A 13,172-nucleotide genomic window follows, 5' to 3' on the forward strand; every position below is an offset into this window, starting at 1 on the left:
CGCAGGAAATAATCTCACTTCCTTTGCCCTGGTGTGCTGGCTGTGCATCTCTTTTGGCAGGATTTGTCTTCCCCCTCACCAGAGACCAGCGGCTTCATTCTGTGAGTTGCTCTTCACCCCTTTTAAAAAAAAAAAAGAGGCGTAACATTTGGGCCCCGACGGGCCAAGTGTCTTTTTGTCGTCAGCTACAACACTTTGGAGGCTTGAGACTTTATAGTGTACTTGTTTTGTTAGGCTCCACTGGGCACTTCATTAGTTACACAACCTCATGACATCCAAGAATGGATGTGGGTTACATTCTGTATGAAATTGAGTCCAATCATCTTGAAGCAGTTAAAATGCCTGCATTACCGGATGGCAACCAGCAGAGGTGCTGTTGAGACAATATGCTATCAACGAAACTTGGCTACATCCAGTTATCTGCACAACACAATAGTGGAATGGATAAGAGGTCTTTAGAGCATTCAGATAAATGGAAATTTGAAAAACATCATGTATAGTCAGGACATATGCCTCACGATTTTTTGGAAGACTAAATCATCCTTAAGTCTAAATGCGGCTGTGAATGTTTTTTTGGACCATCAAGGATTATATCTGAATTAAATTCAAATTTTTTCCTCACTGCTGCTGCTGAGCCTGCTGCCTCCAGCGTGACGCCGAAAGCCTCCACGCCTTCATTCACAGTGTCAGGTCAGCTTTGTAATTTCCTAAGTATCCATGAGTTGACGCATTCCTGGAAAACACCACCATCCCTGTTGAGAGCTTAATTTGAATTTTGAATATATTTTTTGAGTGAACAAACTCGTGCACATAAGTGTTTTTCTATTCCCTGCCAATGCCGATGATAATCTCATTCGTCACAACCCAGCAAAAATGTATTATTGATGTCTATAGATTGTGATTGACTTAACGACTAAGTGGTGCCTTGATTTAACTAAACTAGATTCTACTTTAACTTATTTCACACACAAAAATGATTGATCAACTGGTGGTGATATCCTGCTTTCAATCGAGCAGCTTGTTGATGCTGCATTAAATAATGAATAATTTACCGTACACCACTTTTTGTGAGTAATTGTCTTGGATCTCATCACACAAGTAATTACCTCAATGTGCAAAGCCGCAACGGCTATGTGATTGCAAAAAGGCCAGGCGGATAAATTCAGACTACCGTGTAAACATACCCATGAAATGCCACTTATTATAATCATTTGTAATTTTTTTTAAACACGAGCAAAGTCATATGTTTACTAAAACACACACCCCCTGTGGAGCAGAGCGTGCATCTGTAAAGCTGCTATTTCACCATGGCCCATAAAAAGTGCTTGGCATTTTCTAACATTACGATGCTTAAGAAACGCACCTTTCTTCTCGCCTTAAAAGTGTCACATCATCATTTCTAACTTGTAAATGTCATCATTATGACCTTGCCATCATCCGGCTGCTTTTTATAAATCCCCTCCTCAGTCTAAAAATAGCAACCGAACTTTGTTTGCGCTGAGCTTTTGTCTTCTGTCCTCGTGAGCGATAATTAATCAGCTTTTAGTCTTTTAACATCTTTGCGGCCGCTTTCAATCACAGTCGATATGACACCCCCCCCCCCCCCCCATCACCACCATCCTCCTTTTTATGTCAGAGAAACAGCGTTTTGGCCCTGGGTGTTAAATTGAGTGGAATTGATTTTACGCGGCAAGCTGAAGACATCTGAAGGGCTTGGACCCGCCGTCTCCTCCCACACACACACACTCGCACACACGCACACAAAGATGATAGTTATATAAGTTTCCCTTCCCACTCCCTCCTTCCTCTCTGCCATGAGCAGGGGTGTTGTCATAGCAACCGCACCCCTCCTTTGGACGTCAGAGGCATGAGCTTGGAGGATGAAGCTGTATGCAGCGTCTGTCTTGCGTGCCTCTCAGAGAGCAACTGTCATCTTTTTGGACTTCTCTTTGCGTGACACTTTGAGAACTGCAACGGAACATCTCCCCCAGTGTGGACGGATTTAATAGCGGACCCGAGTCGCACACCCTCAGGCGCCGGTCCAGCTCCGTGCACAGGTGAGCGCTTATGTCTTCCGTGGCTTTTGTTTTAGCGATATCTGGGAAAAGTGTGGTGCTGATTGTGGGCTTCAGATGTTAGTACTGTGTCTTGCCTTCTTCTGTATGTTGAATTCCACATGGAGAAGATTTGTGGAAACACATTTGATGACGCATGCATTACTCACTCAATATAGTGGAACCTCAGTGTTTTCCATGCCTAATTTCTCAAAGTACCCCCCCCCCCCCCAGAATATAATGTGGAACGAATCTATTCCATCCATCTATTTTGTATCGTGCTTAACCTCATTAGGGTGATAGGCGAGCTGGAGCCTATCCCAGCTGACTTTGGGTGAGAGGCTAGCACACCCTCGATTGGACGCCACCCAGTCGCTGGGAACAGACAAACAACACATTCTTCACAGTCTACTGTGAACCCAACACGATTGAAGTACTTGCAGAAAACCCACATAGAGGACATGCCAAGTCCACTCAGGACATAAATTGACAAATATGTACATAAAACATATATTTTGTTTTATGAAAATAAGAATCGTTGATGCTGCCCCAAAAAGTTTTTTTAACTGTCTATACATGCAACTGGTGCCAAAACACTACTTTTGCTTAAATGAAATTAAAAAAATCGGAATTTACACAGGCATATATTCTTTATCCTCTGCGAAAAACAGCCAATGTTAGTTAAGTTTATGAAGTCACTGAAAATCGTGGTGGCCCTTGTGAGTGTATTATACCGCCCTCTAGTGGCCTAGGTAGGCACACTAGAAGGTTTGTGTATAATGTAAAAACCATAGTGCGATTTTCCTCTTTGAAAACATTACAGTTTGTTTGTTGTTCTGTTTTTAATGAACTCTTGTCTTCCTCTCCTCTCTCCCAACATCAAGCCCGCTTTCTCTCTTCTCATCCATTTTGGACCCGCCCCACACCTCTTAAGCTCCCAGTGATGTCGTGGTTGTTCTTGGACTGGTTTGTTCCGCTCTACCTGCTGGTTTCAGTCCTGGTACTGGCGGGCTTTGGCGCGTGTCTGTACTTCTTGGAGCCCGGGCTGCACGACACACATATGTGGAGCAACAAAAACGTCAGGCATCGCCCGCTGGTGGCCAGCGTGAACTGTAGAGATGGTGACACAGATGCTCTCATATGATCGGGAGGGGCGGCGGGGGGACTTCCACAATGGAAAGAGGAGGGATGATCTGATAAGCCTTATCCCATCACATCAACTTTTCTCTGATCCCCAGCATATTGTAGTTTTTTTTCAGGGGTGAATCAGACTAAAGTGAAGCAGATGGGTTCTACTATAAAAGATGCCGGAACGAGATTGTGAAGTAGCATGATGGCTTTTGGAAAGGTTCGATGTCAACAGTTGTGCCATTGTCCACCTGTGCCAATTTTTTAACATTCATTGGTGTTGTTTTTGTAGTTTGGCGACCATTTCAAGTGTACTGTATAATGGTGTTGACTTGTGTATTCCTATTGTTAAAGTGACATATAACACCAGACACGTCAGGTCACCCTGCATAATTTTCCAGGACTTTATTTTTCATTTCTACCCCCCTCTGCCATGGCTTTAGATATTTGGTTTGCATATAGAAAATAGCTTGTTGTTTTGTTTGGACAATGCAGTGCAATTGTCCAACCAAGGCAAATACACAACCAATCAAAACTGTGCATGATTATTACTATAAAGGCCAATTTTTGTATTGGATCACATTGTTGGGTGTACCTACTGTTGTGGCCATTGATGCTGTCAATTCGGGGATGGGCAAAGTATTTTTATCATTTTTCAAAATTTTTGATGTATTTATTTTTTCATCAATATTTGTATTAATGGAATATTTGGCTATTTACTGTCAATGGTAGACTGATATAGTAAAAAATTAACAAATTTACATTCCAAAAGTACTTACTTATTTACATCAGATTTTTAAAAAAACAAAACATGTTTTAACTTTTTTCTCCCTGCAACCTCATCTCCGAATGAATTTAAATTAAAACGGTCCCCTTGAGTTTGCCCACCCCTGATGTAATTACATTGAATTTTTCCCTCCTCTCCCTGGCAGTGTCCACATACCAACAGATGCTGAGAAGCATGTAGACGGTTTGTGCCACTGTGTTGTAGTGTCTATAGTACAATATGTAACTAATAAAAACAGCAAATGTGTGTTCATAGTCGACAGAGATCTTTTTGTTATTGTGCTGACTGTGCGCTTCCTTATCTGTTGGTACCAAAAATAAAAGTATAGTATGTAATGGTGATTATTTGTGATGTCAAGACCAGGACAGAGCTCCGAGCGAGGATGCGATGTGGGTGTGAAACAACAGTGCAGGCTCAGTGTGCAGGAATCACGAGAATGCCACTTGTCCACCCACGACGCCCACTATGTCTTTCCTTGTCATGGTGTTTGTCTCCTTCACTCACTCAAGTGTGATAGGAACCAGACAACAGCCTACATATGCAGGTTAGTGATATTTTAATTGCTTTAAAAAAAAAAAAAAAATCTTTATTGTTGCGAATGTGCATATTTAAAATGAACCCCAGAATCTCATGTGTGCTATTAAATGAGATTTTGGGATGTTATTGCGCAATGAATCCATGACCAAAAGGGCTGCAACGAACCATTGTTTCAATAAGCAATTCATCTGTTGATTAAAAAAAAAGTTTTAGTTTCCATCACATTTCAAATTGATAGCAGTATGTTTCGTAATGTTCGGTTACATGTCAGAAATAAAAGCTCATTCATATTGTAAAAACTGCATTATACCCTCAAGATCTGAGCCGTACCAAATCGAATGTAAACAATCGATTAGTCATTCTGCTACATAACGGCTAATTTTTATTCTCATTGAAGCACACAGCCAAACAAAATGTAGCATCTTTAGATCCTGTTGGCATTTTGCTTTTAGCTGTGGTTATTCTCAAAGCGCTATATAAATAAACTTGAGTTGTGAGGTAAGTTTCCATTTGTGAGAGTAAATATACTATCAAAAAAAAAAAACTTCTTGTGTTCATAGTGTTACACTTGCTTGACTACACTTCAAACCGTGTATTTTCACAGTGAGTAAATCCTGGTCTGTCTCTAAAAATAAATGTCTAGCTGGGTCTCCATTTGTACACCTACATTGTGTTTAGTCGATTGCCTTTTCCCCCAGAAGAAATTAAAAGCCTCAGACAAATGTTTCTTTTTTTTTCATTCTTTTCCAGGTTGCTCTCTAATCTCATTTCCCCAAGGTAAGAAGCAGCAGGAAAGAAGAATGAGCGTATTTGACCGACTGTCACCTTTAATCCCTCGGCTGTCGGCGTCCTCCAAACAAGCAAAAGAGCATCCTCATCTTCCTCATCCTCCTCATTCTTCATCTGCTCTTTTGTTTGCTCCTGTCAAAAGGAAAGGGATTGACATCCCTCCGTTTAAGCCAAAGGGTGTCAGGTATGCAGTATTCAAGCTCATTCCATAATATGTCCCTCTTCAACTTTAATTTCCTGTTCATTTTCATTTATTTTCAGTTTTGGGTCTGCTTCTTCATCTTCGTGTCTTGGTCTTCCCACCGCATTACTAGACCAGACTGAGCCCCAAGCCAGGCTTAATCAGAAAGCGTCCCTGGATTTTTCCAGTAGAGGTAAACACAGATTTTCTTGGCGTAATAGTAACACATTACATATAATTACTTTTTGTCTTGTTTCTTTAAGATCATCTTGTTTATCAGCCTGGATATGAGAAAATGCAGTGTGAAAACCAAACAGATGCATGGATGACTCCTGAGGCCTCCAGAACGTGCTGGAGAGAAGATCCCTTTGACCCTCAACTCAGGTGGCATTCGAAAGAAGATACTAAAAGTCCATCATCCAACACTTCAGTCAATGTTGAATCCATAGACAAGCAGAGATTCTGGTCCACGCCTTGGACGGATGTTGATCTGGAACACAGTTGTCAATCAAGAGAGAAGCCTCCAACAACGCAGGCTCCCTGGTGGACATACAGAGGAACATCATTTAAGACATGTCTGGTGCATCCTGTGCAAACATCTTCTGGACCGCACAAGGGAATCTCATCAGCAAATAGTAGTGAAGAGAGTGACTTTCAAAAAGGAGCTCATGAAGCTTGCACCAAACTGCAACAAGATGCTTTCAACCTTGACAGGCCTTCACCTGAATGCTCAAAAAAAATTCGTCTTCCAGGGGAGGAACCAGAGGATCCCTATTACGTCAGCATTTTCTACCCAGATTCAGTGTATGAAGGTGAGTACTGACCGAGAGAGCACCAAAGCCGTCTCAGGGTCTTCGTGGGGGTCGGGGCGTGATCAGACTCAGATGTCGCTGCTTATCAGTAGAGTAGCAGACATGTTGATGAAAAAAAAACCATTGGTTTCGCGAAGTATTTCAATGTGGCGCACATAAATATTACGTGAAGAAGAGCTGAGGAAGAATGGAAGGAGATTGAGAGAGAATGTGCAAACAGGTGATATAATTCTTTCTCATTTGTTTATTCTTTATTAAGTTATTTACAAATAACAAATGTAATTTAAAAGTACAGTCTGTCAAATTATTGATTTTTTGGTCAATATTTACATTTTATTATTCACAATAACTAATTATTTCATGTCAATAATGAACCAAAAATATTTGAAATTATTTTTTCAAGAAAACACAGCTAAATTAATGCAATGAGTAGCACAGCAGGTTGGATTAAAGAATGGAGCGGGCTTCATGTGGAGAGAGTTTGTTTGTGTTATACTGCCTCCAGGTGGCCGAGGCAGGGATCCCATAAAGAATGTGATTTAATTCTGATTAGTGCTATTTTCCTCATGAAAATACACATTACACGATTTTTTGGAGGGGGGGGGGGGGGGTCTATTGTATTTCAAAATCGTTTTATTTCATTCTAAACAGGTTCAAGGCTTAATTTTTGGGCTTTGTCCATAAGTCCAACCAGTCCTCGGTGTACCCCCACCTCAATTGGGGATAAGCGATATAGAAAATGGATGGCTGAAAATGCATCCCCTGAGGTGTGGTTGTATTGCGCATGCGCACCGCATCTCTCCACGCCCTCTTTCCTCTCGTGTCGCCTTGGTAACGGAGGAAAAGAAAAGGAGGGAGAGCGCTCCAAAGCCAACGGGAAGGAGAGGAGGAGGAGAGATACCCAGAACAATCTGCTCATCTCGCCACCGCTCTGGCAGAAGCTACTTTATTAAAATTAGGCAACTTTAGCGGCCTCTCGAAGAGACCTCGTCGCGTCTAACAGGTTAGTGACGCAGCAGCTGTTAGCATTGCTGCGCGTGGTACCTATTAGCCGCTAGCCGTCTTGTTCTTCCTCCGTGGGAGACAATAGGGCCGACACAGGCTGCTTGTAATGTAGACAACCAAAACAGACGCTAAACGTGGGCTTTTCTTCTATAATTAACCTCACACACGTAAAAGCATGTGTTTTATTGCGAGAACCAGGTTGCAATGACGTAAGTCCATCACCATCATGTGGCGACTCGCCCTTATTCATCTCTCCATGCGCCGCTGTGACAGTGTGCATGTATGTGTGTCAAATGGCTTGTGCATGTTGTAAAATGTGCAGTGACAGCCAGGGTGGCCTGCTTCATGCGGACTGGGCTACATTGAAAGGAAGCCCGACAGAAGAGTCGGCAGTTCCATGCGCACAAGCCTGCAGGCTGGGTCCTCACTTGGCTTTTATCTATTATTATTACTTACCATCTGTCAGACTGGTCCTTTTTTTTTTTTCACCTCAAATGTTGTCACAGTCACGCTTGTTTGTGTAACTGAGAATGGTGTCTAGGTGTAGTACAGTGATGAGAGTCCTAAATTCTGACAACAGATGTGACCATTCCATTCAGCACAGCCTGAATTGGATCCTTAACATTTCAAGTTCAATTGATTTAAATAATGATTCCTAATCTTTGGAGGTAGCAGCTTGTCTCCATATCCATTCATCCGTTTTCTGTACTGCTTGTCCTCATTAGAGTCGCAAGTGGGCTGAAGTCTATCCCAGCTTACTTTTGAGACACCATCAAATCCCACACAATAAAGCTGGGGATTCAAATCCAGAACCTCTCAAGTGTGGTTCTAACCAGTACTTTGTAGTGACTAATACTTTTCAAATGGAACACCCCTACAGATTGTCTGTTCTGTTTAGTTTTAAATGTGGAAATCAAATGATAATTTTCTTAACAATAATATGGTAAATGCCACTCCCACTATTCTAAAACTGGATTCAGATTATAGTTGCATCTATTTGAATTTTGCAACCTGCTGTCCACTGAAAATGACATCACAGTTGCTCAGGGCTCAGATAATGACTTCACTTTCCCTTTGATAAGAAACGTAAATACAAATGACAAAAAATGAATTAATTAATTTTAAATAACCAGTCCTATAAGACAACATGGCTAAATGAATGGAACAAATAAATTAATAATTAGAATTTTTTTAAATTTATGATCATTTTTACATGTCTAATGAATTTAAATGTCCTAAAATATTTTTAATTGTACTAATATTTTAGTACTTCCACAAAGTCAATTAGCAAAGTGTTCATAAAGTATTCCAGATTAATGCAAAAATAAATCAAATTTCCTTAGAAAAAAAAAAAGCACAGCAGGCCAATTCTGGCTCATGAGCCATACTTTACCCATCCCTAGTGTTGACTGCAGAGAGGAAGGAGGAGGTGACCCAGCTTCTCTACTGACCTATTTACACATGTAACAGGCAGACTTTCTGGATGAAGATTGATATTGTTGTCCCTCTCCTCTACAGACATGTCGGACATAGTTCCTCCAGAAGTGAGACCCAAACCGGCCGTCCCTGCCAAACCCCCTAATGTGGGTGCTCCCTCCCCATCCAACCCCTTCCCGCCTCAAGGGCCGGGCATAGGAGGAGTAGGTGGCGTATCGGCGGCACCTCCCAGTGCCATCCCGGTGCCCATCGGGAATCACGGCCCGAGCCACGGGGGCTCTCATGCCGGTGTCGCCGCTCACGTTGTAGGCCACAATGTGAGCCACGGTGCGGGTCACGCTGCAGCCCACGTCGGTAGCCATGGTCACGGCACCTCCAACAGCACCAGCGGCGGGTCCACTCTGCTCGGTTACATCGGAATCGACACCATCATCGAGCAGATGAGGAAGAAGACGATGAAGACGGGCTTTGACTTTAACATCATGGTTGTCGGTGAGTTTCACTGTCAGGTGCCCAATAACTCTTGAGAGGTCACGTAAAAGCTTGTGAGACATGAGCACAGTTAGGAGCGAAAACATTTATTATTAGTCATTTAATATTTCCTGCACTAATTTAGCCATATCTTTCCAAGTTGATATGAATTTTTACGTGTTTTTTATTTTTTATTTTTTTATTTAACTAAGCTGTTAAATTATTTGAAAAAAACAACAACTCATAAATATATCAGCTGTTTTTAATTTTTTGTGTGAAGAGACTCACCTCGGACCCCTTTTCACCGTCAGGTCACAGCGGTCTGGGCAAGTCGACCCTGTTGAACACCTTGTTTAAGACGCAGGTGAGCAGGAGGAGTGCAGGATGGTCCCGTGATGACAAGATCCCTAAAACTGTGGAGATCAAATCTGTTTCTCACGGTGAGTACACGCAGCGACTCAGCAAGTTGTATTTTTAGAAAGGATATCATGCACTTTCCAACTCATCCTCGTGCAAGTTGTTTATATGCCAGGCTTTCATCGTTCTACCTCTCGGGGGAACTCGGAGGATCTGGATTCTGACACAGAGCTGATATGTTGAGCCATATTTAAACAATTCAGGGCAGAGAGTAATTGTCCAATTCATACAATGTAAAACAACATTTTCTGGTAAGGCCACTAGATTGGCACGAGGATAAACATTGTACAGGATCCTCCATGATTTAGAGCACCAGGGAGTTAGAGGTGATAAATCAGTGATAAGCTGCTTGGGTGGTCCATTTTTATGGCCACGTCTGCAGCGGCCAATGACACTTTAATATTTTGCAATAAATTAAAACGTTCTATAACACTTGGCCTAATTAGGAGCCTTTTCTCCCCGCTGACTTTGGGCAGGAGGCTGGGTACACCCGGGACTGGTTGCTAGGCAACACTCTTTTAAAATAATTACTATCATTCCTATTTGATTTGCGTGCAACTGAATAGTGAAGATGTTGTATTTTCATTGTTTTTATTGCTTCATTGCAGTTATCGAGGAGGGCGGCGTGAAAATGAAGCTTACTGTTGTCGACACGCCTGGATTTGGGGACCTAATCAATAATGACAACTGGTGGGTTGTGTTCCACTTCTAATTCTCTTAAATGTGGTGACAATTTATTTTGGGAATCTGCTCAATTTAGCCTTTTGTTCATTTGTGTACAGCTGGGAGCCCATTTGCAAGTACATCAATGAGCAGTATGAGAAGTTCCTCAAAGAAGAAGTGAATATCACCAGAAAGAAGCGCATTCCCGACACCAGAGTGCACTGCTGTCTCTATTTCATCTCCCCGACTGGACACTCGTAAGTGGCTGAAACGATCCCAACTGCGTTAAGTCCACATCGTCAAACTGCCAAGGAGAGAACCTCCTACTCACAGAGCAGTGAAGGTTAATGAGACAGACGAGACATGACAAGTTAATTTCCCGCGCAGCCGTCTGCCATTCTGATTATTAACACTCGAGCATTCACGGAGAGTGACAGCAGCCTACTTCCTCCACCCCAACCTACTTACTCATCTTTCATTTATCGACTGTACGAGACAGACTGCGGCAGCTCGACGTGGAGTTCATGAAGCGCTTGAGTCACTCCGTCAACATAATTCCCGTGATAGCCAAGGCCGACACCATGACCCCCGAAGAGAGACAGGAATTCAAACAGCGGGTGAGTGGGGTGCCATTGAAAGCGCAACCTTTTCATGGTGTGCTTATTGAGAATATTCGATATTCCCCGGATACCACTAAAAGCTGTCGTTTTCATTCGGGCATTAAAAAAAAAAAAAGCATGATGGGCCAAAAGAGTTTGTTGAATAAACAAAATGTGTGGCGATGCAGGTGAAAAAGGAACTGGAGATGAACGGCATCGAGTTTTACCCGCAGAAAGAGTTTGACGAGGACATGGAGGACAAGAGCGACAACGACAAGATCAGAGTAAGCCATCCGGGGGGTGTCCCCACATGACGCTAGCCCAAACGGCTTCAAATCTCATGGAAATGTCTCGCGCCCACAGGAGGCGATGCCCTTTGCTGTGGTGGGTAGCGACAAAGAATATCAAGTGAATGGCAAGCGCGTTTTGGGGAGGAAGACCGCATGGGGAGTTGTCGAAGGTGAGAGCTGTTTTCTTTGAACAGTTTCCAGCCTTCGCCACAGAGAATTATCGACGAGTGAAGGCCTTTCATTCTCTTTTGTTGCAGTTGAAAATATGAATCACTGCGAGTTTGCCCAGCTGAGAGACTTCATCATCAGGTAAACGGCGGCTTCATTTATATTCTTAGGACATAGAACCAATACAAATGGGACTTTTCTTGTTCAGTTAGGGTTAGTTCACGCACAGGTCAAATCGACTGCATTTAAACACAAAGTCATTGTTTGCTTGCACAGGTCTCACTTGCAAGATCTGAAGGAGGTGACTCACAACATTCACTACGAAACATACCGTGCCAAGAGACTCCATGAGAACGGAGGCCTGCACCCCGTCAACACCCAGGAAAGCAACCTGTAATCACTCAGTGTCGTCGATAGATATGCTCGACATTATATGATCATGACCGGCATCGCCGCATGCTTGAAACACACGTAAATGTGTACATATCAGTGTCATTTATTGGTATTTTTTTATAAACCCTCCTTGCTTGTCAAAGTAAGTTAATATTTGGGTGTGCCACCCAGCGTCTTGGTGCCATGATATGAAAGACTGACAATGACTGGGAAGTGTTTGTAGGTTCGTCGAAGCATAGGATGTGTCTCAGTGAGAATGCCGTTATATTTAGTCTGTAGGTTTTGTGACTGGATCTTTTCATTACTTTTGTTTGGCATATACATTCGATCAGGTTCAAAATTATTTTTTTTTCTAAAGAATTTACAATTGCAGTTAAATATATTTAAGTCAACTCAACAGGAAGAGCTCAAACCTGTCAAGGGTGGGTAAATCTTTAATTAACTCCGACTAATTGTGACGTCATTAAAGTGCCATACTACTTTCTACCGCTTAGCGGCAGCACTCTTCCACAGTATCGCTCTGAACCATCGCAAGAATTTTTTTTTGCCTACGGTCATTATTTAAAATTTAGTCCATAATTAGCTATTATTATTTGATTCCAAACTACACGTATTACACAGGATTCCAACAACATGCTAAGTCTTTAAATGTTTATGTTCTGTCATGGAATTTCTGCTGTTGTGTACAAATATGACAAAACTTCAGGCACTTTTATCAATCAGGTTCGTTTTTTAAAAGTCATGGTTTTACACAAACGTGCACATTAGTGTGGTTTTTATTTGAGATATGAGGTGTCTGATGCAATTTGAACGTGCTTGTGATTTTGTTGCAGTCGGGTGAGATGTAAAGAGCGCGTCACATCACTTTTTTTCTGATCACTTTTTGCATGCTTGAATCCAAATCGTCTGTGTGCCTAACCAATCACTGCTCTGTTACATTGACTATTTCCAAAGGTCAAGTTAAATACAGTCATTGAAATGAAACACTGCCGTCTGCAAACTAAATGGGCAGCCCATGATTGAACAAATCGCTCATCCTTTCCATTTGTAATCGCTTACAACGTTTCGAAGTTGCTGTTAATCGTTGAACGCAATATAATTTGAAACAATACTGAGTGCATTTTTATTTCTCTTGTTTATTGGGATTTTATTTAATAAATGTACATTCCCATGGAAATCCTTTCATCCGAATGTGTTTTTATTGAAACATTTCACCTCAAGTGAAGGCCATCAGACATAATTTAAAGAATAGATTTTATCTCTAAACACAGTTTTACGAGCCAAGCTTCAAATCCTGGCTAAAACCCTGTGTGGATTTTCTCTGTGTAGTCTGGTTTCCTTAAACATTATTCCAAAAACGTGCAAGTGAATAATCTCAATTGAATCGTTGTTTGAACTTTTAATAAGTTACAAAACATTTAATCAGTGGTTTAAAGTCATC

General features: G+C 41.9%; 1 protein-coding gene across 5 annotated transcripts; it reads left to right on the forward strand.

The window, feature by feature from the left end:
• Positions 1–292: 292 nt before the first annotated feature.
• On the forward strand, positions 293–12,916 carry sept3 (septin 3). 5 transcript variants are annotated; one of them, XM_037252449.1, is made up of 15 exons: positions 293–690; positions 1,823–2,057; positions 2,939–4,513; positions 5,257–5,479; positions 5,557–5,669; positions 5,740–6,288; positions 8,812–9,222; positions 9,513–9,641; positions 10,227–10,308; positions 10,401–10,538; positions 10,781–10,898; positions 11,069–11,164; positions 11,244–11,340; positions 11,428–11,479; positions 11,615–12,916. In XM_037252449.1, exons 3-15 carry the CDS (start codon positions 4,435–4,437, stop codon positions 11,733–11,735), a joined length of 2,208 nt encoding a protein of 735 aa, XP_037108344.1. In that variant the 5' UTR covers positions 293–690; positions 1,823–2,057; positions 2,939–4,434; the 3' UTR covers positions 11,736–12,916. The 5 variants fall into 5 exon arrangements, with proteins under 5 accessions (XP_037108344.1, XP_037108335.1, XP_037108374.1 ...); XM_037252440.1 differs by lacking the exon at positions 293–690 and having other exon boundaries at positions 1,135–2,057; XM_037252479.1 differs by lacking the exons at positions 293–690; positions 1,823–2,057; positions 2,939–4,513; ... (1 more) ...; positions 5,557–5,669; positions 5,740–6,288 and adding an exon at positions 6,389–6,508.
• The last annotated feature ends 256 nt before the right edge of the window (positions 12,917–13,172 follow it).

This window comes from Syngnathus acus, chromosome 1 (assembly GCF_901709675.1).
Source record: "Syngnathus acus chromosome 1, fSynAcu1.2, whole genome shotgun sequence".
Classification (NCBI taxonomy): domain Eukaryota; kingdom Metazoa; phylum Chordata; class Actinopteri; order Syngnathiformes; family Syngnathidae; genus Syngnathus; species Syngnathus acus.